General features: G+C 53.0%; 2 protein-coding genes across 3 annotated transcripts in view; both read right to left on the reverse strand.

Annotated features, from left to right (window-relative positions):
* Positions 1 to 4,777: 4,777 nt before the first annotated feature.
* On the reverse strand, positions 4,778 to 19,312 carry PLA2G4F (phospholipase A2 group IVF). The gene is made up of 20 exons (XM_032343419.1): positions 18,617 to 19,312; positions 17,541 to 17,613; positions 16,814 to 16,950; positions 16,569 to 16,697; positions 16,091 to 16,131; positions 15,781 to 15,823; positions 15,237 to 15,303; positions 13,229 to 13,398; positions 12,982 to 13,095; positions 12,736 to 12,773; positions 12,383 to 12,518; positions 10,618 to 10,754; positions 10,118 to 10,340; positions 9,125 to 9,239; positions 8,763 to 8,900; positions 8,557 to 8,664; positions 7,214 to 7,408; positions 6,797 to 6,963; positions 5,835 to 6,021; positions 4,778 to 5,542 (listed from the first exon to the last, which is right to left on the reverse strand). The coding sequence occupies exons 1-20, from the start codon at positions 18,719 to 18,721 to the stop codon at positions 5,322 to 5,324; spliced, it is 2,544 nt and encodes an 847-aa protein (XP_032199310.1). The 5' UTR covers positions 18,722 to 19,312; the 3' UTR covers positions 4,778 to 5,321.
* A 1,342-nt stretch (positions 19,313 to 20,654) lies between these two features.
* Positions 20,655 to 24,986, reverse strand: part of VPS39 (VPS39 subunit of HOPS complex) — a 45,986-nt gene continuing 41,654 nt past the window's right edge. The window contains exons 22-25 of one of the 2 annotated variants that reach the window (XM_032343420.1): positions 24,161 to 24,310; positions 23,863 to 23,997; positions 23,513 to 23,604; positions 20,655 to 22,751 (exon numbers count right to left, since the gene is read on the reverse strand). In XM_032343420.1, the coding sequence (XP_032199311.1) occupies positions 22,676 to 22,751; positions 23,513 to 23,604; positions 23,863 to 23,997; positions 24,161 to 24,310 (453 nt within the window). In that variant the 3' untranslated portion in view covers positions 20,655 to 22,675. Of the gene's footprint in view, positions 22,752 to 23,512; positions 23,605 to 23,862; positions 23,998 to 24,160; positions 24,379 to 24,986 lie in introns of those variants that run through there. The other variant, XM_032343421.1, reaches the window with a different exon arrangement.

The raw sequence follows: 24,986 nt of genomic DNA on the forward strand, positions 1-24,986 counted from the left end.
TTAGAGAGAGAGAGATTAGAGAAAGTACATGAGCAGGGGAAGGGGTAAAGGGAGAGGGGAAGCAGACTCCCCACTGAGCACAGAGCCCAACTCAGGGCTCCATTACAACACTCAGATCATGACGTTCAGATCATGACCTGAGCTGAAACCAAGAGTTGGACGCTTAACTGACTCAACGCCCATGTATTCTGAAGTTTCTAAAACACTGAAAATAAAATTCAGGCAAGAGCCCCAGGGGAGTCTGGAAGATTTGGGTGGCTGGGGAGTCGGATATAGGGCAGAAACTAGAAAATGTGTTAACATGCTCAGATTTTTGTCTTATTTGGGGAGAGAACATGGAGACTGACTGACTTTTTAAAAATAAAATTTAAAAGATTAATGAGAGGGGTGCCTGGTTGGCTCCATCAGTTAAGCATCTGCCTTTGGCTCAGGTCATGATCCCGGGGTCCTGGGGTTGAGCCCCAATTCAGGCTCCTTGCTCAGTGGGGAGACTGCTTCTCCCTCTCCCTCTGCCTGCTGCTCTCCATGCTTGTGCTCTCTCTGTCAAATAAATAAATAAAACCTTAAAAATATATATATATATGTATACACACACACATAGATATTTAAAAAAAAAAAAGATAAAGGCTTAATGAGAGCCCTAAACTGGAAATAACCCATAATTTCATTTGCAGGTGAATGGATAAGCAATCTGTGGTATACCCACAAAATTCCAATTTAGCAATAAAAAAAAGGAAACCACTAGTACACACAAGAGCATGGGTGAATCTCAAAAGCACTATATTGAGTGGCAGAGACCTGACCCAAAGAGTACACACTATATGATTACATTTAAATAAAATTCTGGAAGGGAAGAAGCTGGTCTATAATGACAAAAAGCAGATCAGTGGGCACTGGGACCACGGGTGGGAGATTAATTGGGATGGAACCCAAGAGAACATTTTGGGGTGATGGAAATATTCCCTATCTTGACTGTGGTGATGGTTACATGTGTACATAAACTGTACACTTAATCTTTTTTTTTTAAGATTTATTTATTTGAGAGAGAGTGAAAGTGCACAAGCTGGGGGCAGGGGTCAGAGGGAGAGAAGACCCCCCCACCGCCACTGAGCTTGGAGCCTGGCAGGGCTCCAATTTCATGACCCTGAGATCATGACCCAAGTCGAAATCAAGAGTCAGCCATCCAACCAACGGAGCCACTGAGGTGCCCCAAACTGTACACTTAATTTTATACATTTACTGTATACTTAGAATGGGTGCATTGTATTATTTAGAAATCACACTTCTACTAAAATTGACAAGGAAAACCATCAGCACTCCAGAAATAGCAGAACTTTCATACTAGCAGAGGGGGATAGTGGAAGAAAGAGAGTTGAATCAGAAAGCAAGAAACTGGAGGCTTAGGTGGCACCTGCCTGAACCAGAGATAAAGGGGTATCTGGGCCTCGGTTAGCACCCTCAGCCCAGGTCCATGGGGGTGGGTAGAACAGGGCATATGGCCTGCAGGAGACCAGAGCAGACCCAGCTTAGACATCTGTACCGTTTAAATTCCCTAGGTGATTCCGCTGTGCGGCCATATTACAGAGCAGAGACCACTACTCTGAGCTCAAAGAATAAAGAGCCACAGAAGACTTGCAAACACCAGTTAAGCAGCCAAAGCCTATCTAAAAAGCAATTGTCCCATCTCCCTTCCACCGCCTGCCTACTTACCCCTCCCCTCCACTGCCCCTCTTCCTGACTCATTTTTTCCTCCATCTTTTTCTGACTTTTCCCCCAACCTTGCCCCCTTTTATCACTCACTTTCCCAAAGCTTGCCACCTGGGGTTAGCAATTAGACTTTTAGAAAGTCTAATTAAACGGACTTCTATTGCATATATTTTTTCAAAACCAAAATCTGACTTCAGTAAAACTTTTTTTTTTAAGGTTTATGAATTTATTTTAGAGAGAGTGCATGCATGGGTGGAGGGGGAGCAGAGGGAGAGGGAGGATCTCCAGCAGACTCCCCACTGAGCGCGGAACCCGATGCTGGGCTTGATCCCATAACCCCAAGACCATGACCTGAGCCAAAACCAAGAGTCAGACACTCAACCAACTGAGCCACCCAGGCACCCCATAAAGTAAAATTTTTAAAATATGTGTGGGGCTCTCGCTTGCTTAGTATTTCCTGTGCCTCATTTGTCCTAATAGGAGAAAAAAAAAAAAAATGGAACTCTGGTGACCAGACTCCCTGACTCACAGGACAGCCCCAGCCTAGACCCCTCTCTGTTGTGTGGGGAAGACTCCCTGCCCTGTTCTGTGTTCCTGTGGATTTTCAACCGCTTGTAGTGTGGGGACTTGGGGGAAAGCAGATGCATGCCGGGTAATGCAAGTAATCCTCCTTCCCTACTCTCCAAGAATGAATCCATCTGAAATGAGGGAGTTTTCATGTCAACTCTGAGCAAAAGAATGGAGCAGCAAGCAATGAGGCAATAATTAGCTGCAGGGACTGAGCTCTGGAGAAGGTCAGGGGCATCTACGCCAAGCAGCCACCTGCCAACACCAGAGGCCCCCTCCCAGTGCTATGCCAGCCAATGAAAGAAGAAAATGCTTTTCTTCTCTGTCTCTCCTTTCCTTCCTTCTTTCTTCCTTTCCTTCCCCCTACTCCCACATCTGCCTGGCACCTCTTTCTTTTTTTCTGCAAGAGACTCTTGTGAATGCCCAGAGATCTATCTGAAGAAACCAGGAGGCCTAATATTTAAACCAGTGTTTGTTCTCACACACCTTGAGCTAAGACTGTGGGCCCAGAGCTGCCACGTGCTACAACCCCTCCAAGCAAGTTCATATCCTCACTTTGTATGAATGGCACCCCCTGGAATTGTATAGTATACAACCTGTACAACTGTACATGGCAGACTTGGTGGCCACCCTTTTCTTCCTTTGCCTGCTGAGAGGGTCTGAGAAGTTAAGGAATGACATCCCTGCTCCTGTGTTTCTGCCCAGCCTCAGAGCAAATCAAGCCTGTAGCTGTGTTCATGGGGGCCCGATCCCTCCAACCTGGTCACCCTTGGGGCCTTGAAACATGTTTCTGGCCCTTGTGCCAGGGTTGGAAATAGGGCAGAAATGTAGTAGAAATAGACTTAGATCCCTCCTCACCTCGGAGCAGGAGCCAAATTGGCCAGATCATCTTTGAGTCCCAACTTCTCCATCTGGCTGTCTCCCAGAGTCAATCCTGGTGATGGTTCCTCATTCCCTGGCTGATCTCACCCCTGCCCCGGCTGACCAGTCTCTCCTACCCTCATCTTATTACGTCTTCCTGAACCTAATCTGAGATAAGGTGACATTTTCTACACCTCTGTGTGAATCGAGGTACCTCCCAGCTCTGTACAAGCCCACGTGCCTGCTTTCTCTATAAAACCTGCTGGCCTAGGAGAGCAAACACTAGCCCCAACCCCAGGGTGCTGATCACATAGTAAAATAGAGATCTCATTGTAGGCAATTTTGCATATGTGTGTGCATTTTCTTGGGAGTGGGTCCATAGCTCTCATCAGCTTTTCCAAAAGGTCCAAATGGGTTAAGAACAACTGGAGGACAGTGATGTACATCTTCTCATGGTTGGGGGTTAATGATCCATCCCTTTAGAGTGTAGGATCCCATTCATGTATTTTCAAATATTTGTTGAGCATCTGCTACCTGCCAGCCACTGCTCTAAATACTGACGATATAGCAGCAAACAAAACAGACAGAAATCTCTACCCCCTGGGAGCCAGAGACAGCCTGCAGCTATCTGAGGCATTAAAGGCAGACTGACTGAAGTTTCTGTTTTGAGCTCAATGAGGATCTAAATACTCAGAACTCTCTGAGTTCCAGGTTCTAAGAACTCTACAAAGTCCTAAGTTATGAACTCTGTGGGGGTCTTAATAAGTTGCTGATGATGTCATCACAACAGGGGTGATGACAGGGGCCATAGCAGGAGTTCAGGGGCCAGCCTGGGGCTACCCCAAAGGAAACTTCTCATTGCTAGACAGCAATGGTAGTCTCTGATGGGCAGTGATGGTGAGGAGGTAGGAGAGAACAAAACTGCCCCCCACTCCATTCCAGCCCAAAGCACTGGCCCTTCTGAGGCCTGGCTCCTTCAGCCCTCCTGCTCATGTCCAGCTGGAGGCCTGGTGGTCCCAGGTCAAACCAGGCTGGGGGTACAGGCTGAGATCTAACTACCTTCCTCCCAGCTGGGAGCCAGAATAAAGATTTTCTTCCTAGAGGTGGGATAGGGGTGGCTTCCTCTAAAAGGTGTCCCTGGTTGAAAAAACAACTGTGACTTTTGTCCTCGAGAGGATGGAGAAGGAAGGCTGCAGCCCATAGCATGTGTCCATGGAAGAGGCAAGAACCCAGGCCTCTGAGTTCCCAGCCAGGTGCCCTCTATCACTGCCCCACCCTGGCCAATAGACAGGTGCTCACCCACCCCATCCTCACTAGGAACACACACACACTTGAGGCACACACTTCCTCTGCTTCCTCTTCAACGAACATACCCTCCAGACCCACCCAGCAAGCCTCTGGGAATGGCAACCCTATTTGGAGGAAGTGGCAGCTGTGTACACAAAAAGAGAGTGTGGCCCAAGTCTGAAGACTGAAGCATCAGTAACTAATGGGGAGACATCAGCACACCTATCAGTCCTGCCAGGATGGGGTACTATCCCCCAGCCTTCAGGAGGCTAAGCAAAGACGGATGGCGAGCAGTGAGGAGACAGGGAAGCTAGAGGCAAAGGAGACTCAGCAGGCTGAAGGATGGAGTTAGGGATCCAAACTGGCAGCCTGGGAGGCTTTATTCATAATAATTATTTATTCATAATAGCACAAGCCCTGCATCCAGGAGCCTGACCATTTGCAAAAGTGTGGGTTAGATGGAGGAATCTTTGCTTTCAGTCTCAGCTTCAGGAGAGGAACCTGGGCCTCAGCACTCACAGCTCCTGGTCTGGTGAGGGTCTGAAGACCTGGGCCCTCTAAGGGCCTTCTAGGTTTGGGGCAGGCTCTGGGGCTAGACTGTTGCCCGATTCCCTCTACACTCCAGTGCAGAATGAGCACTGCTCACCTCTGTCCCCCATTCCCAAGAGTCCCGGAGAGAGATACAGCGCCATCATCACCCAGAAACACTTATGAGAAGGGCCCAGCCCCAAAGCCAAGCTGCCATTTGGCAGGAGCTTTCTGGGGCCTGAAGGGCCTAAAGCGGGTCCCTGTAATATGGGAAGCAGGAGCCCCTCATTGTCTACCACTCCTCTCTCTCCAGCCCTGATCTGGAGCCCAGGGTGGCTTCCCTCTCTCATGATCCTCCCCCTCCAGCCCTGTCAGGCCCCAGCCCTGTCCCCAGCCTGCCGCTGTTCCAGAGCCAGCCGGAGGGCATGCCTCAGGGTCTCCGCGTTGTTCAGAACATTGTATCGGCTAAGAGCCACCAGCCGCTCAAACTCCTCGGGCTCATAGGTGAAGTTCATCATGCCGTAGGGAGTGTCTGACCCGTTGATGACAAAGTCCCCGCAGGCCTTCTCCTCAGCTGTTTGTCGCTCCATACCTGTGGGTGGGAAGCGGAGTGAAGGCCACACTGGGGAGCACTCTGGGGCTAGGAGCTGCCAGCCCAGAAGCTTCTCCCCCCGTGGCCCTAGGAGACCTGGCTGGACCCACATTTCCTGTCTCTCCCGACCATCAGGAGGAGCTGGGCCAGTGTGAATGCTGAGGCCCTGGAAGCAGAGGGCAGCAGTGGCCGGCTCGGGCCCTCCGAGAGGCATGCTTTGGGACATTGTCCTAGAATTCTGCTCTCAGCACAACACCCCACCACCAGACCCCAGCTCAGGGACTCCCCTCACCTGGGGCCAGGTGTGTACGGAAGGTCCGGTTGACAAGGGGGAAGTGCAGCACGATGGGTGAGCGGGGGTCCTCAGCCTTGGTAAACAGGTAGCACTCGCGGGGCTCCTCCAAGTCCTCAGGGAGCACCTCAATCCTTGGGAAGGGGATGCCTCGGTCCAGACAGTACTGCTCTGTCATCTGTAAGACCTGGGCAAGAAAGCCAGCTTCTAACCCTGCTTCCTACCCCCTGTGCTCACGCAGCCCCCCTGCTGGCTGAATGACTACAGGCAGGTGACCGGGCCTCTCTGAGCCTGTTTCTTTGTTTACAAAATGAAAACAGACTAACTCTAGTGGGATGGTTGTGCAGACCAATGATGACGTCCTCATGGTCCTTTCTCCCGTAACCACCTACTTCTTCCCTTCTTCTTCCTTCCTCTTAGGGGCTGATTTCAATGTCACCAGGTGGAGATGGAATGCTTACAGAAGGTCCCATGGGAAGAGGCTTTATGCATTGTCTAACCCCAGGCTTTCCTTACACCCAGGAGGATAAGGAGGAGAAGGAAGCCAAGCAGCCCAACCAGAACCCTCATCCAGATGATGGAACCTGTCCGCTACCCCACAGGGCTTGAGGGAGCTGCCACTGGAGGCGCCCCTGGGAAGCTGATGGCTCTGTTGTTACCACAGTAACTAAGGGACAGCAGACCCCAACACAGGTCCAGACGGGAGCCAAGAATGCTTTCAGAAACAGGCAGGGGCCAGAACAGGCTGGAAGACTTCCAAGGACCGCCTTTGGCCTCTTCTCCTGAATCCCACTCCATCCCATGGCCTCAGCAATCCCCCTCCTCCAGCTGGGGAGACCAGTATCCCTAAAATCTTCACAAGGTACCGGCCCGCAGATTGGAACGCACAAAGGGCAATCCCGAAATGCCCAGGCAGCCCTCCTCCACGGAGAACCTCAATTCCTCCCCACCACACACTTTACCTCAAAAGGGGCTTCCAGGGAGTAGTCAAAGGACAGAATGAGGTCTACCGCTCTCTGGGGCAGCAGGTTCAGGGGGAAGGGAGAGTTGATGGCAAAGCCCCCATCCACCAGGCACAGGCAGTCCCGCATGGGAGTGAGCTGGTTGGGAAAGGCGTCGGGGTGCGTGGCTGCAACAGGGACAGATGCTTGCTTGCTCTTCTCTTCACACTGGGATGGCCCCTCTCTGTAGAGCTCTCTCCTCCACTGCTTCTGATGGCACCAGAGTCTCCCACCCCAGCCCCTGGCCCTGCCTCCTCGCAGACATCCCAGTCCTTCCCCCTCAGCCACTGGGCAGCAGGAGCCCACAGCCCAGTCCCTAGGGGAAAAGGCAGCGCGGGCCCCAGGCGGCGGGGGCTCCCCATCCACAGCAGCACCCACCTTTCCAGGCCGTGAACTCCTGGCCAAAGACATAGTCTTTGTGTAGGAAGAGGCCCCTGGTGAAATTAAAGTTCTCTGCAGAGGTAAAGCGGGAGGTGAATAGGTCCAGCATAGCCTGGGAGAAGGGGCCCTGGGGGGTGAAGAGCCTGGTTCGCAGACATGTGGGGTCATGTAGCTGGAGCTTCTGGCAGTCATCTAGATGGGGGTGGGAGGGTGACATACAGTGAGAAGTGGGGCCCTCCTTTGTCCAGCGGCCCTCATGGCTCAGGGGACCCCCTTTATCTCCTCCTCACATTCACCCCTCCTTTCCCCCAGCTCCTAAGACTCAGACCATTGCTTCCCAGAACCTCTTTTAAATGACCTTTTCTTTCAGGTTGCCTCTATTTTCAAAGTTGCCTATGGCAACTTCTAATCAGAATTTCACCCATTAGATACCCACTGAGGAGTACCGTGTGTACCTGGCACTGTGCCAGGAATGGGGGATGGGTAGGTGAATAAGGTCCGGCCCTGGCCCCACAGGGCTCGTGGCCTACTTAGGGGAGAGGCACATAAAGAGATCATAAATCGTAACAATGCCTCAAGACAAGGGTAATGATGGAGGGTGTACACAGGGCTACAGGACTCTGGTGGTAAGACCTTCAGTCAGCCTGGAGGGATGGAGGAGAACAGAGAAGCCCCCTGGCAAAATGAGGTCTGAGCTAAATCTTACGAGATGAATAGACATTATCCAGGAAAGAAGTGTGGAAAGGGTATTTTGTGCATCAGGGAGCTCACAGAACACTTAAGAAGCAGGCCCAAGAGGAGGCCCAAGGGAACCCCGAGGGGTATGGACTGGACTGAATCGACATCTTTGGAACCCAAGCAGAGAATTCTAAGCTAGTGTCTTATCATAGAGCACTCATAATTCCCACTGGCTTTTTTAAATGTATTTTTTAAAAGAGTTTATTTATTTGTCAGAGAGAGGAAGAGTGTACAAGCAGGGGGAGTGGCAGGCAGAGGGAGAAGCAGGATCCCCACTGAGCAGGAAGCCCGATGTGGGACTCGATCCCAGGACCCATGGATCATGACCTGAGCCAAAGGCAGATGTTTAACCAACTGAGCAACCCACACATCCCTCCTGCTGGCTTCTCTGACATGGGCCTTCCCCCAGACCCGAAGGCACACTGTCTCTTCAGGCCTCTGGGCAGCTGGAGACCCTAAGCTAGAAGTCATCCCCTCAGGACTTCTCTGAACCCAGTGGGACAGCCAAGTCCTGCACCATCCCTTCCCTCAACCTCTGAGCCTCAGCCAGGTCCCTGGGGCCAGAAAGAAAAGTGTGGGGAGATCAGGGTGTCTACCCTTACCTGTGATGTTTACTTTCCCTCTGTGCCCGTCTAGGAAGCTGAGGCCCGAGCCAGCCATCTTCAGGAAGATCTCATCCACGCTGGCTGCGAAGGCACTGCCCCACATACCTAAGGGGAAAGGCGAGGCCCTGGGCCCTCACATCTGCAGCCCATCTGAGGGCCTAGCCCAGCCCTGCCCTGTCCCCAGCCCTCCAGCCCAGACTCACCCTGTAGGTAGCAGATCCGGGGCTCTTGCCGGGGCTGCAGCAGACGCCCCATGAAGAACTCAGAACCAAAGAGCTCAGTGGGAACATAAGCCCCATACTTGGGGAAGCCGACCTCATAGGGGGTGAACTCACACCACTCTGGGGGCCCAGAGAGAAGAGAATGTTACCCGGGGACTTCCACCAGGACCCCAGGGTTTCCCCTCACACCTGAGTGCCTGAGCAGGAACTAGACTTGCCAAGAGCAGGAGGCAGCAAGCCCACTGGGCTCCAGGGCTCACGTCTGCACATTCCTAGCACTGGCCTCTCATACCCTCTACCAAACACCCCCTCCACCTTCTTCCCAGTTCCCCACGCCCAGGCACCTGCAAAGTCTTCCCCGCTGATGTTGGTGCGGACATTGATGCTGGCGTAGATGGGAAAAGGGTTCTGGCCCTGGCTGACGGCCTCCTGCTGCTCAGACAGCCTGGCGGGGTTTTCCTGGCAGGTAGGAAGGGAGGCACTTGGCTTTTGGGGAGTTCCCTTCCCCCAACCCCGATACCCTGCAGGGGACAGCGTGCCCACCAGAGTCTGGGGCTGCCAAGGCCAGTGTTCTAGAGATAGCTCTCTGAGGACCAGGCCTTAGGCTGCAGGTGCAGGTAAGGCTGCTGTGGGTTTTGTACAATTCCAGGGGCATTAAGAACACTCTCCCTACTTCTTTGCTGTTTCAGAAAGCATATCAGTGACCTTTTTTAAAGGAAATACTGAAAAAAAAAATCCAGTTTACCCTCTTTAAAAAATAAATCATTCAAAAATATGGATGGATTCTTTTCTTAGACATGAGAAATCACTTGTGATTTATATCCACACACCAGTGGGCCAGGCCCCCCCAGGGCTGAGACCCTCACTCGGCTCTGACTCCTCCCCTCTCCCAGCTCGTGCCGGGCCTGCAGCCCTACCAGCAGCAGGCGGCTTGGCTGGTGGGCAGGAGTGGCAGCCAGCCTAGCCCACGGGTTAGAACACTTTGGACACTTTCAAAACACACGTGTGCTAGTGCTCAAACCCAGACTGACCCCCATCGGTATCTCCGGAAGTGGAGCCAAGGGCTGAGTGTTTTTGAGAACCTGTGCAGGTGATTCGAATATGCAGACAGACCCGAGAATTGCAGACCCATCTCTTCCTTCCCAGGGGTTAGGGGCCAGGAAAGAGGAAGCTCGGTCAGCCTGCCCAGGGGTCTTGCCTCTCATCCTCGGGGAGCTCAGACCTAAGGGCTGGCTTTGCAAACCTTCCGTCTCAGCCTAGCCACGAAGGCAGAAGGGTGTGCTGTTGGGGCGGGCTGGGAAGGAGCCAGGTATATTTGTTATATGCTCTTCTCTTACCGCCTGGTAGAGGAAATACTCAATGAGGAGACCCCAGAGGTCAATGAGGGAAACACTGTGGCCGCTGCCCTCCAGGCTTGCCAGCTCCTGGACGTAGTACTGTAGACGCTCCGGAGACATCGCCCCCATCTTACTGCTGCAGACCCGAGCCCGGGCGCACTCAATGGGGCCCTGCAGCGCCACCTGGGACCAGGCTGGGTCCTGGTACAGTGTGGAGATGCACCTGGGCATAGAGAGCACATTAGGGGCAGTGGGGCAAGGGGGCCCAGCAAGGGGAGAGAGTGATGGGTGTGTCTGTTGGTGCCCCGCGACTCCATCCCTTGTACCCACTGCCCTGCCCCACCCACTCAAGAAGGCCTGGGAACATGGGGCTGTTCTGCCCTTGGAGGCCTTGGAGGCAGGAACCCAGCCCCCTCTCAGAGAATCCACCAGACCACTGGTCACGCTCCCGCTCCCTCAGGGCTCTCCTTTACTCTGCCCCCCGCCCCCACCTCACATACCAGGTAGACCCAGACACCCCACTGAGGTAGGTCACGGTGTCCAGGAGGCCAAGTTCCTGCAGCCCAGCCAGGCTGCCGTACAGGGAAGACATGGCTCGGGTTCCACCTCCGGAGCCCAGCACAGCCACCACAGGCACCTGAGCACAACAATCACAACACTAGCCACCATTATCCTTTATCGCGTACATGGTCAGACACTGGTCTAAGAGCCTTATATGTCTTCTCTCACTGACTCCTCACAGCAACCACTGGGATCCCCATTTTATCGTGTAGGAAACTGAGGCACAATATGGTTGGCCCAGTCACATAGGTGGTAAGTGATGGACTATGAAACCCAAGCGGTAGGACTCTGGAGATGGCTCTTAACCATGGCACCAGGAAAATGCATAACTGGAAGGTGGACTGGATTTCACCCAAAACCATCAGAGCAGGGTTTCTCAGTCTTGGCATTAATGATCATTTGGGACTGGGTAATTCTTTGTCCCAAGGGGCTGTCCTGTAGGTTGTAGGATGGTTAGCCGCATTCCAGGCCTTTACCCAGTAGATGCCAGTTGCTTCCTTCTCACCCACGTCTAGTGGTACCACCCATAAAGCATGTCTCTAGACAGTGACAAATGTCCTCTGGGTGAGTGGGGGTGAAACGGCCCCCCCCGTGGAGAACCACTGGGCTGCAATGACAAAGACCACCGACCAGCCTGGACCTGCCCCAAACATGAGAGGCTCCCAGATGTTTCTTCAGCAACAGAGGTGCCTGGTGGGAGCAGACTAGAAGCTTTTGGCTGCTCAGTTTTTCCACAACGCTTTAGCTCATTCTGCCCCCATACTTTTGGTTCCTCTACCAGCCCTCCTTTCTTCTGTCTTGAAAGAAATGCTCCATGGCCAGTGCTCAGCAAGTGTACTGTGCCTTCGCAGGTCTGTGCCCTCTTTACCCTCCACCTACAGAGCAGAGAGCTGGCACAGAGCAGGCATTACCAAAGGAACCATCTGGGCTTGCCCACCTTGTCAGCATCAGGAATGACTCCAAATCCTGAGTACACTTGCAGCCAGGAGGAAGCCACCAACTTGTTCCTGATTTGCCAGAGCTCTCTCCCTTGGTACTGCCTGCCCTCCTGCCTCCCAGCAGGCTCCCACAGACCCTCCACTTCCAAATCCCTTTGTCTATAGTTATGCACTGAACTGTGCTCTGCCTCTGGAAATGCATGCATCAGGAGCCCCAGTGTGACTTCGTTTGTAGAAAGGGCTTACAAGGCAGTTATACAGGTTACGTTAGGTCACACCAGTGGGGCTTTTATCTAATGGTACTGGAGTCCTTATAAGAAGAGGAAGAGAGAACTTGCCCCTTACCCTCTGTACAAGCTCAGAGTAAGGGCCATGTGAGGACACAGCAAGAAGGTGGCTGTCTACATGTCAGGAAGAGAAGCCTCGCCAGGAATAACCCGATGGCACCTTAATCTCCAACTTCCAGCCTCCAGGGGAGAAAATAAATGTCTGTTGTCTAAGCCGCCCAGTCTGTGCTGTTCTGTCATGGCCGCCTGAGGGGACTAATATACCTCTTGCTTGCCCAGGGCTGCTTGTCCCTCATTACACATGGGGTCCTGCCTCTCCTGATTTTGCCTATGTGCTCAGGTGAACTGGCCTGCCCCTTCCTCCTCTGTTCCCTGCCCTCCCTGAAGGCTTCCTGTCACCTCTTGGACACACAGTCCTCTCAAGGAAAGGGGCTGGATTTGGTCCTGGTGACCTGGGGGCCACCTCCTCCATTTCATACCTGGCCACTGTCAGGAGCCTTGCTCAATCCCAGCACTTGCTGCAGAGCCTTAGACACGATTGGCTTCCTCTTGTCCAGAAACTCCTGTTCCCCGTCACACAGGCCAAAGCCAAGGCGCAGGTCAAGGTCTCCAGAGCTGCCTCAGATGGGGGTGGGGGTGGGGTGCTGGGCAACTGTTCACTGGAGGAGAGCCTCAGACCCATCCCATTTGTCACATTCCATGGAACCCCTTAGAAAGACCTCATCAGTACCAGACAAGGCCTCCACCAGCCAGGCTGAGTCGAGGAGGCAGAAGAGCCCCCCCATTCCCAGTCTAGCCCAAGAGCCTTCCTCCTGAAGCCGGCCTTCCTCACCTCATTTCTGCCTTCATCTGCAGAACCACTGCCTGGTCCTGAAAGAGACAAGAGCCCCATTGCTGAGTGCCAAAAGTGGGATACTCCACCCCCCCCACAGCCCCTGTCACTCAGGAGGTTCTGGCCCAAGCTCCAGGCTGGCTCATCTCCTCACCTCACCTCCTCCCTCTCAGGTCCCTCCCCCAGCCCTCTTTTGGGGGCCACAGAGCAGGCAGGAGTCCCTCAGGCAGCCAGAGAGAGCCTTACCTCCCCCAGGACCACGAAACGCTGTTCTTCCTGGCCTATGGCCAAAGAAGAGAGCGGGATTCCCCCTTTGCCCAGCTGGCTGGTCTGGGTCTCTAGCTCAGCACTTGGGCCACTCTGCAGAGAAGCAAACACCCCTCATGACGCTGCATGGCAAAGGAACACATGCCTCTGTGGTGGCCCTGGGACGCCCCCTCTAGACGGGACTGATTCTCTCACCCACGCCTTCCCAGACTATGGGCTCACTCACCTCCAGGACTCTGAGCTTCTCCCCCAGCTCCACATCCAACCTGGAGCTGATCATGGGGTTCACATGAAAGGTGAAGGTGGTTGGGTGGCCTCCTTCTTTGGGGGGGTTCAGGGGCAAGAACTGCGGCTTCTCATAGGCCCCAGGCACTGTCAGCTGAATCTGCCTAGAGCCTGGGAGCAGATGGCCCAGGTGACGGACCAGATGAGGGGATGAGAATGGGGGGGGGGGGGTTGACCCATGATGGTAGCACCCTGAAGAGCAACTCCCCTTTCTTTCCCCTTAGAAATGCCAACTCCTTGCCCCACTCACTCTCTGCCTCTATGACCCATAGCAAAGGCATCATGAAGGATCCTCAGGGTCCCATAAGCTGCCCAGATCAGAACTGGGAACCTGGGGCAGGGTGGGAGACACACAATGCCTAGGGAAAGGGGAAAGGCAGGAAGGGAGAGGGCTCCTTGCCCAGAGTTTATGGGGCCGAAGATTTTGAGATTATTATATTAAGTATATAAAGTATATTTCTATAATAATTATAATCATCACACATTATTACATTAATTAGCAGGCTTCAATTGGCAGTTGCTCCATCTCTTGCCTCCACTCAAGCTCTGTGCTCACCACTGTGGGGAAGTTTTGTGGCCAGAGAGAGAATAGGCAGCAAGTTGTCCTGCCCTTTATTTCCAGTATAAGATCTTGCAAGAACACGGGGTGTGCAGAGGGGGGTGAGAGGAAGAAGTGGGTGAGTAGAGGCTTGGAGAAGCAGGGAGAGCCAGCCCAGGCTGGAAGGAGGTAAAGAGGGAGGCCTGCGGGCACACCCTGATCCGAGAGCTTTCTGGGGAGGAGGCAAAACCCCCGAGAGAAATGTGCATGACACTTAGAGGGGACCCCAGACCCTAAACCTGACTTGAGAGCAACAGACACCCAAACAGTCCAAAGTGACAGATGCTTCAGGAACAGAGGTCCACATGGAATCTCTCTCCTGACACACCCTCCTTGGCACTAAATGAGACCTGGAGATAGATATGCCCCCGGATGGGTGGGAATTAGAGAATATGAGGAAACTGTGGTTTGTGGCTGGAAATGGCTATGTGCTGGTCCGAGGCAGACAGGGCCCCGAGCGCCACAGACCTGTGTTTGGTCCTGACTCTCTCGCTTTCAGGCTGCGGGACCTTAAGTGGTTTTCTTGTTTGAGCCACAGTTTTGTAAGAGGCTAATAGTTATATTTTACAGGGTTGTTAGGAGAATTAAAGATAAAAGAATGTGACATGCTGAGCACAGTACCTGGCTCACAGTGAGTGCTAGAACATTACATGGGCTTAGCCTGCAGGCTTGGACTCTCAGCATCCGAGGGGACCTTAGCTGCCCCATAGCCTCTGCTCTGCTCCTGCATCCAGACCCCTCCCCCATCCCAAGTGGCTATCCCCTGTGGCACACTACATCAGTGGCTGTGGTTCTTCGCTTTTGGAACTCCCACGCTTTGCCATGCGACTTCAGTTCTTCTGGCTGAGAGGCCAACTGGATTGCTGGCGCTCCGACTTCAGGGTCCCAGCCTTGTGACATGTCTTGGCTTGTAAAATGTCAGTTAGTGGCTGTGATGCGACCAAAGGCTCAAGAACCCCCTGCTCATTTGGCTCACTCTCATGCCGCTGCTGACACCTTCAGAACACGACTAGCCCATGGGTCACAGAAGGTGGATAGAAACATATGGCACACAGCCAGGTCCCTCCTGCCAAGCCCAGCTTAGATCAGCCAAGCATCAGCTGACCATCTGACATGGGATTGCTTTTGGCAGAGCAGTGATGGAACTGATACAACCTCTATGCATGAACACTTCCAGGGACAGGAAACTCACTACTTTCAGGAGCAATCCGTTCCACCCTTGGTCTGCTTTGAGTGCTAAAACATTTAAGAACTGCCTGAAGTCCCTCTAGAAGGACCCACCTTCTAGAATTCAGCAGTCTCCCACCCCTCAGGAGAGAAGGCAAGCCCCAAGGCTAGGGTCCATACTCACCATAATCTCGATGCGGGCCTGTGCCATCTTCCCTGAGGGTGCCCTGGATTCTCAGACAGGGGTGAGCCTGAGGAAAGCAGAGGCTGCTAGGAGCCGACAGTTCACAGGGCCCTCCCTCCACGGGGCCCAGACCAGAGTGGAAGGAGGGGTGTCTGGGGCAGGGTCCAGGTAACAAATTTGCTTGGGCCTGTGCCTTGTGGGTAGGAGTCTTCTGTAACAGCCCCCCCTCCCAGGACTCAGATGAAGTGGCCCTGGTGGGAAAGGGGAAGGAGCAGGAGGGGCTTGGATAGCAATGTCTTCAGCTGTCCCAGCAACCAGGGGCCCCAGGGCTCAGAGGACAAGAAAGGCTTCCAAGCTGTCCACTCTGACTTGAGGGAGCTTCTTGCTCCTGGTCCCTGGAGATGCCTCCCTAACACATTTCCCCTCTCGGGAGAGTTCAAATGACCTTCAGAGGCAAGGGGGCATGATAGGCTCAATTGTGGACTCAGCACTGTCCTTCCCCACCCCCAGCCCTGACAGCCCCAAGCTCGCCTTCCCTACTCACCACCAGGATCCCATTGGTGATAACTTCAGATGCAGGCACCTGACTGCAAAAGATAAGGGGCTCATGGGACATGTGGCTCCCTGCCAGACAGCTGCTACTCTAATAATGTGACTAAAGCAGCTGGAAGAGCCTGGGGAGCATGGCCAGGTTTGGGGGTAGGAGTGAGCCTGTCGCCAACAGTCAAATGGGTGTCTGGACTAGGACACTAGTCCCTCTCGGGCCAGGCCAGTACAGAGCCTGGTGATTGGCAACCAGAGCCGTCCGTGATTCTCAGTGTAAACAGGAGGGCATGGGTGTCACCTGGACTCACCTGTTTTCCAGAACAAATTCCACCTGCAGCTCTTGCGAGTCCTACAAGAAAGAAGCACGGGAGCATTTTATTTTCAACTCTGAAAGTATCAGAGACTGTCCCAGCCTCCTACCCTGCTCAGCTCCAGGATTAGAAGAGGTGACGATTGTTGTGGCTTCTCACAGGCATAGGAGGGAGAACCTCTCCATGAGGGGTTTCATGTGTTTAGGACTGTGTGTGCCAGACTCTCAGTGGGTTTGGCAGTGGCTAAGACACACAAAATGCTCTGCCATCAAGGAGCTCACATGTTGGCTCCATTAAGGGAAGAAATATATGAGGGGAAGCCATTGTAGGGTCGGTGGTATAGGACAGAGGAGGGTCTGTCTTGGAGGCCTGGCCTGTGCTGACCAGGAGCCCTCACCTCAATACCCTGTGCCAGACTTCCTCTCTTGAGTTCAGTTCATTGCTGGCACAGGTTCTGGGAGGCAGGGGGACTCACCTGGTGGTTGAGTAGGAAGGTGTGTCTGTATGGTTGGCCAGGTTTGAGGCTTCTCAAGTCAAACAGTAGCAGGGAGAGCTGGTCACTGTCCAGGAGGTCCTTATCATAGAGGGTGAGTTCCAGAACATTCTGGGAATGGCAGGTGAGAGGTGGCAGCCTGAGGCAGGGTGGGAAGGCAGGCAGCCCTCTCCCTCCCCTGGAGGAGCTCTCTCCCTCCACTGCCCGGGCGCTTTGCTGGTCCTCACTTTCACAGCACCGTGGATCCGGTAGTGGAAGGTCTCATCCCACTTGGGATCACTGCAGTTGGCCACCATTCTTGTCTGGGTGGGGCTAGAGGACGCAGTGGGCAGGCACAGTTGCACATAGCAATCAGCTTTGGACACTGCAGGTGGGATGGGGGAGGGGTCTTCAGCATCTAGCTTTTATTGCTGGAAGGGTTCCCTGGAGGAGGCTGGGGCAAGAGGGGAAGGAGCCGATGGGGGAGAGAAGGTTGCCTGTGTGGGATGAGGAGACATGGGGAGAGCCAATGTCCTTAAATCCATCTGGACCACTTACAACTGAAGACTGTAGTAGCCAGTTAGAAGACCACATGGCCGCACAGACTATTGAGTAATTCCCCTGAAAGGACCTGATGAGGGCAACAAAGTCCCCTTCCATGGTGAGCATTAGCGTAAATAGCGGCCGGAGAACAGACTTTGATTTCTGACAACAGCAGCCTCACATGCTCACCCAGGTTGCACTGCTCTACTTGTTAGACTCAAGGAGCCAGAGGTCTGCATAAGTCTCCTGTCCATCCTTTGCCTGCCTGCCCCGAGCTCTCTCACTGGGAGGGCTCACTCCCTCCACGTCCAACACTAGCTGACCCTCTCCAAACATACACACACACACACACCTTAAGCCAGCTCCTGCTGGGCTCTGGGGGAAGCCCCAGGAAAAGGAAGGGGGAAAAGGGTGAAATTAGGCATCACTCACGTAGATCTGTGCCCCGGATATTTCTGGCCCTCAGCACCTTCACCTGGAGGTCATAGTATGGGTGGGTTTCCCGCTGAAACAATAGAACTCTGGAACTCAGTTCTGGGAAGCCAGGTAGGGGGCCTGGTCACCTCCCTGCGGTGGTACCCAGCTCAGGCTTCCCTCATCCCCTCACAGAGCAGCAGCCTGGCCTGGGGTCACTGAAGTCACTGTGCCTGGGACCGGAGAGGACTTGGGATGCTGGGAGTTCAACAAGTCGTTGATGAGCCTGGACTTTGAAATCAGTCAGGCTGTGTTCAAATCTAAGCTCCACCACGGCCTAGCTGAACAAATAGCTTAATTTCCTCAAGCTTCATTTGCCCCATCTATATGCGGGGGTTTATAATCTCATAGGGTTGTGCTGACTTTTAAATGAGAAGTTCTATAAAGTGGCTGGTATTAGGGCTTAATACATGTAGCTACTGTTACTAATTACGGTTGTGACGCACCACCGCAAATGGGCAGCTCTCCTCACTTTCCTGCCCTGGCCAAGAGCTTGGGAGCCTAAGTGAGAGCTAGAGTATTGGACCTCAGAGATTAAAGATGAGAAGAGAAAGTGGTGATCGACCCCACCCACCAGGACACTGACCAAGTCCACACTCCCTAGGAGGCCAGCAGGTGAAGGGAAACCAGGTGTCACCCAGCTTGTACTGGTCTGATGAGTCAGGAAGGAGACAACAGCTTGGGCCCAAGAGAGGTTAACAACAGACCGCACTCTCCTGGGAGTGAGGCTACCCCTCAAAATCCCAGGAAGCCCCTTCCCCCTATCCCCCTGGGGTACTCTACAGCCAAGCTGGGGCATTCTGGGCAAAGCCTACAGCTGCAAGCATCATAGGACCTCATCCTCCATTCCTAATTTTGGGGAAGGGGTATCATTTCCAAAAGGCAAGGTTTTGGCCAACCTCTTTAATTTAAACTCCACCAGGCTGGCCAGAGCCAGTGGGTCCCAGACTAGATCAGAAGCCAATCCCTGGCTGGCCTCAGTCTTCACAGGGCTTCTGCAGTCCACACTTCTCAGGCAAGACCAGGTAACTTACCCGACACTGGCTCCACTGAGGTCCCCTCTTCTCTCTCATGCGCACCAGCACTGCCCCCAGGAGGGGCAGCCCCTTGCCTGCCAGCCACCTTGGCCCAAGGTGCATGGCCAGGCAGCACAGTTCTCAGTTGGAAGCCCTGCGTGCTTTCCAGAGCCACCCTGCTCTCCTCTGGCGACACTCACTGCTAGCTCAGGTCTGACAGGAAACGTCCAGGTGGGGAGGGTGGAGCTGGCTACTCTCCTGAGGACTCAGGGTTGGGTGGCCTGCTGGGGCTGGAGGTGGGGTTTGGTGTGCTCCAGGAAATGATTGGAAGTGACAATTCCCTCAAGCAAAAGACACCTCAGTCCCCCACCGAGAGGCTGAGGAACTGGGACTCTGATTCCCAACCCTAGCTCCTGATTATCCTCTGGCTGCTTATGGAAAATAGATACCTGAGCCTCACCCCCTAGATGATTCCACTTTGTGGGCGTGGTGTTATGATTTCCAACAAGCCTTCTAGACAATGCTGACACAGCAGGTGTGAGGAGGGGATGGAAGATAGGAAGTTCGGCAACAGGGCCTTGTCTCCTCCAGCTAGAAAAAAATCCTGAAACCATCTGCCCTTCAAGTCCCACCTTGCCCACAGCTCTTAAGCAGAAACATGGACATCTCTGATTCAGTTTTATCTGGACCCAAATGTGTTTCTCATCTCTTGTGACCTCCCTCATTTATTCATCAAACACTGACAGTCTGCTGTGTGTCAGACTTACACTAGGCCTTGCAACCAAAAGAGAGGAGGATCCATCTGTATCCTGAGGAAATTCACAGCCTCATGACTCTGTGTCACTTTTGCCCGGGGCCCTCTTCCTGGACGGGGTGGGGGGCTGGGGGGGTGGGGGGGGTGGGGGAGTGTGGGGGGGTGGGAATGTGCCTGGATGGTCCAGGTAAACAAGTAGGGATATCATCAGGTGGTATCAATACGGACAGCTAAAATGCGGGCCTGCCTCTCCTTATGCTACTGGAGATAAGGCTTTAGAAAGTCCTCTTTTGATCATTGTAAGCCTTAGGCTAGAGATGGTACGTGACCGTCTGTGAACCACAGCAGTCTGGATGGCCGAGAAAGGCAGTTTCCAGAGAAAAGATTTCTGGGGCAGTGAGCTGTTGGGAGATAATTTCTGTTCGTCAACCAAGACTTAGTCATCTCTGCTCTCCTCCCCCAAGCCTGAGGTGGAGACTAAAGAAAAACAACATCCAAAAAAAGAGGTGATTCAACTCCAGAATGAACCCTGTCCACATGTTGAGATGAGAACCTTCTAGAAAAGAAGAGGGTGACTGCCACTGGCCGGGCCCCAAGGGGAGGGCCTATTTCTGCTTAACTTGGAACACAGAGCCAAGACCTGTGCCGGGGTCTGAGAGATGCCGGAGTGCCAGCGCGCTGGTGTTACCCTCACACAGTGTGTGCAGGTTCCACACTGGAGGGGCCTGAGTGGGAGCACGGACTTGGCTGTGGCACACACAGCCATCTGGCATCCCAAGCTCTGCACTGTACGATACCGTCTCCTGGAAGTCACATGCCCTGTGCCTCCGAAGAAAACTCAGGATGACCACAGATGGCTAAAGAGGGGGACACAGAAGGACTAGACTGCCTTTCTGGTGCTGGCCAAAATGGACCAACCTTCTCAAACATACTTGGGTTCTTCAATCCCACCAATTCCATACCTTTCATGACTCTCCTAGTCCGTAGGAGCTGCAGGAAGAGGAAGGAGGCCGTCATATGTGAAGTGCAGGGGGGAAGAGTTGGGACTAGTTGGCGGTGGTGTGTGTCCCCCAGAATCTGGTGAGGCTGGAGATGTTCCATGTCTGCACTGTCCCACTATGGGCAGCCAGCCACACTAGTTGTGCTGAATGGCACACATCGAGACATAGAGAACAGAGGTGTCATTCTGACTTCTTTATCGTTAATTGGCTTATTCTTATCAATTCTTAGCATTGCTCTCTCCTCATTGTTATTTCCATCAAACTTCACAGAAAAGGGTGGGGAAAGACTCAAATAGGCTGGTGTCTTACTTTATGACATTTATTATGAGATCTTCATGAGTCATTACAGAGCTTTTCTCTCACCTTCATACCTCCACAGAGGGCAAACAGAGGGAAGGAAGAACAGTTTGGGAAAATGGGGTTATGTATTCCAGAAGGAGGAAAACACACATTCTTTATTCTATTGCTTCAAACAGATGTGCCACACAAGTCGTGAGGGTGGAAGATACAAACATAGCAAGCCAGGGAGACAGGGCTGGTGGGGTGGGGCGGGTTTCCCCGACACAGAGGGAGGGTTGGCCTGATGACTTTTGTGCTGCTTCCAGCAGAAGCTCCTTCCAGCTGGTGCCAACAGGTCCAAGGGCAGCATGGCTTCTCATAGGTTGGTATGGTCAGGTGGGACATGGCTCTTCCGAAGCATTGCTCTGCCTTCCAAACCTGAGCAGAGTCCCTGCCTGCATGAGTGATGCTGAGGGCATGCGCTCTGTACTTCAGACTCTCCGTGGGCACTGTGCCTGGGAGAAGCCAAGTCTACAACACCCCCCATGCAGCCTCCAACACATCCCCCACATGGCGTGGTGCTGCGGTTTAAGAAGAACCATGGCCTGTCAAGGCCAGGAGCCGAAAACACTGTCAGGGCCGGGCACCATCACCCATCCTTCCCACGGTTAGAAACAGCAGCATCAAGACTGAGTGCAAAACCCCAGGGAGGACAGGGGGCAGGGCCTGTGCTCCTGTAGGTCTTCTGCCTGTCATTCTGGACACTCCTCCTGGATGCCTCCAGTGCCTGGGCAGGGAGGGGTGTTCTCTGCCCCTTACAAGTGCTCCAGGGATCTGGCAGTGAGTTCCTTCATAAACCCGTGTGCTGCAGCCGCGGCCACTTCGCACTGTTAGCCATAGCCACACACCTCACGAGCACGCCCACCTCCCGTCCCTGTCATCTCCTGATCTGATCGCTCCTATGTGTGACAGAGACCCACCTACCTACAAAAGGCCAGCGCAGTCCTCCAACTCCTGCAAAATGAAGCTGGAGAAGGACAGCCAGGCCAACTGTGAGATGAGCAGATGACACTAGCTGTGAAGGGAAAGATGCCAAAGCATAAAGCACTGTGCTCACAGAGACCAAGCCACCCTGCCCTGGGCAGCTGCTGGGTGACCCAGGAGCAGGTGCGTCTGCATGGGTCTGCCTCAGAGGTCGTATAGCCGTCCTTAGAGCCACCGTCACACTCGCCCTGGGGGACTGAGGACGATGCTCTCCTAACCTTCCAGACACAGAGCTCTCAGTCCAAGGACCTATTTACAACACACCTGACCATCAGTTATCAGCGTATCCTGGAAACCGAGACTTCCCCTCACCTCTCATTTTACCTTGTTTATATGTCAACTATTCCCGATGTGGGGAAAATGGGAGACAAAGTGTGGGGGGTGGGCAGTGAAGGGAGAGACTGAGGAAGAAAATCAACAGTGAGGACGAAAGGGAGACTGAACAGGACATGACAAGTGGGCAGGACTCAGGGGACAGGGGGCGTGGTGACTATGGAGAAATGACTGTCATCACCTAGAGAGCCAGGGCCGGCCGGCGTGGTGAGAGGAGCTCTAGGACGGCTCTCCTCCCAGGTGCCAGGCCACTGCGCAGGGGGCTCAGAGCCAAGGCCTGCATGTGTCTTCATAGAAAACTGCATAAACAATCTTGTGGTTACAGACACTTGAGACACTTTCTTTGTTCAGGTGATTGGTGTGCAAAGGCAGGACAATGCCCTTCCCCACCTCCTCCCGTCCAAGCGGGTAGTAAATTCTCAGAAACTGCCTGCAACGCAAATGGTATTTAAGGTGTAGCTAATCTCTTTTTCTATCAAAAAGCTGGTAACACCAGACCGCAAGTCTGATTAAATTCAGAGATGTTCCACGGCTCAAGGTAGCCAGGAGTGTCCAAATGGGGAGACAGCTGGTGGTGGAAATAGCACCCCCATTCCTAAGGCCGGTGCTCCTTCCCCACTCTGGAATAGCCGACTGTCCATATGAAGAGTCCCTGGCATGCTGGGCTCAGGTGTCAGCCGGGTTGACCTCTTTGGAACAGAAGTAGTGCACGACCACTCCGTTGGGGTATCTTGCAAATGCACTGTAGAAAGGAAAATGGCTCAGGAGAGAAGACTTCTGGAAAAGGCGCCTTACTCAGGGGCCCTCCCAAAAGCGACCCACCCTAACCACAAGGGAAGGCACACACCTAGGGTCTTCTGAATTTACACAGCCACCATCTCTGTCAAATAACAAACAGAGCACAAGCTCCATGCAGTCTGAAGGCATGGGAATGCTTCTTCTTAAGTCATCACTGTGACATACATGGAAGATGGAGATGGTTCTGCTCATCAGAGCAAGTTTTAGATGACTTCAAACAACAGACAGCAGGTTAGGTCTTTTAAAAGAAAAGGATTCTTCCATTCATGTAAGAAAAGGGACAAAGTGCCCTGCTTTTGCAAGCGAGGAGACAGACCGGAGTATAAGCTCCAAACAGAATGATGCTGGCCCAGGATTTTACTCAAGTCATGAGGCAGCAGATGGAAAGATCTTTTTCTTCCTTCACAGGCACACCCCAAAAGATAAGAACTTTCACCCACATACGACTCATACACACCCACTGGTTACATCACAAGGTCTAGGTGCCAGAGGGAAGGGCTCTACAGGCACGAAGTGAAGAGCCCCGTGCCATATGCTGTAAGTCTTTAAATCTCCAAAGCTAACCCGCAACACACAACAGGACGGCTCTCTGGACACTCAAGAAGTAACAGTGGCGGAGACAGCCAAGAGCCATGCTTTCCCCATCAGCTAAGGGCAGAAATCCATCCTGCGTGGGACCCACACACAGCCGTGCAGGAGGCTCACCTATTCCCAATCTTCTTCTTACACACCATGCAGACCTTCTCCTCCGTGATGATGCACTTCACCTGCTGATGTAAAATCCGCTCTTCCTGGACCTGTGAGAGGAGAGTGGGACAGAAGCCCCAGCGTCCAGAACACAGAACTGAAGGCAGAGGCTAGAGCTGCCTCATCCCCAACCCCCACAGACACCTCTAATGGAAACACTTGCAAGCAACTGTCAAGTTGCTTATGATATCAGTTTGAGCTACAGCATTAAAGGAACACAAAGCTCTGCTTTTGTCTCTGGGGAATATGTGGTAACTGTCTCATACTAAAGAAGTACAACCCCACCCTAGAGTCTGGAAGGTTCATACCCTCAGAAATTCTGCATGGAGAAGGTTCTTGAGCACTTGATTGAACCGTTTTTTTTGTGCATTTTCTTCCAAGACCTTTTCCAGAAAGATGCGTATATCGTTAATCTGAGTGTTTGCTGGTAGAAGGTTGATGGCCTAGGGACAGGAACAGAGATGGGAACGGGGTGAGACAGAACAAAAGTGAACCTGAGGAGAAGTCTGAAGCCACACAGCTCTCCAACCTCAGTCCCTTTCTCTGTCCTGTCCTCTCTTGAGTGTGCCCCCAAGTGCCTCTCATCTCCCCAGAAGAGCTCCTGACCTTGGTGGTGTCCAGCTTGCTGTGGTGCAGCTCGAGGACTTGCAGGGCTGCCTGGAGGTTGGCCTGTGGCTCCAGCAATTCCAGCTTGATCGGTCCCAGGCAGTGCACACTGGGGGGCGACAGGTACATCCGGAGCAGGGACAGATACACCTGTCTCACACAAGTCACATACATCAGGCTGGTGGTAAGCCTTCCAGAAACCCCCAGCATGACCACACCTAAAAATAAGAGGGGTTGGGCTCTAGTAAGAGCTGCCCTGGAGCACATAAAATTCATTATTTGGCACATTTTAAAAACTCTTGGTAAAGTCAGTCAACTGAAGAGATAAAAAAATTAAGGACTGTTTTTCATGAGAGAAAGAAAAAAAACACCCCCAAATGCCTTGCATTTATTAAGCATCATACTATTGACAAAACACCAACACTGCAAAATGACTCAAAAAAATCCCTCCCAGGAATCTGGCTTTGAGGCTGTGACCCTATCCCATCTTGGCAGACGAGGCTTAACCTGAAACGAGACACCATCTTTCCTACTGGGGCCAGTAACACAGTACTCAGCACTCTGGGCTGGCTAATTCTTCTTTGAGGGTGGCCTGTGCACTGCTTAGCAGTGACTCCAGCCTCTACTGCCTAGATTCCAGTTATCCCGATGCCCCAGGCATGAGAGTCAAAAGTGTGTCCAGACACGGACAAATCCATGTGCATTCTAGACAGAGCACAAAAGTGCACCTCCTCGCAACTATAGGGCCTTATTATACAAGCTGGGATTCTTCCGAAACTGAAGGGGTTAGGGACGCTACTAACCACCACAGTAAGCCAGAACCATC

Source organism: Mustela erminea, chromosome 5, assembly GCF_009829155.1.
Source record: "Mustela erminea isolate mMusErm1 chromosome 5, mMusErm1.Pri, whole genome shotgun sequence".
NCBI lineage: Eukaryota > Metazoa > Chordata > Mammalia > Carnivora > Mustelidae > Mustela > Mustela erminea.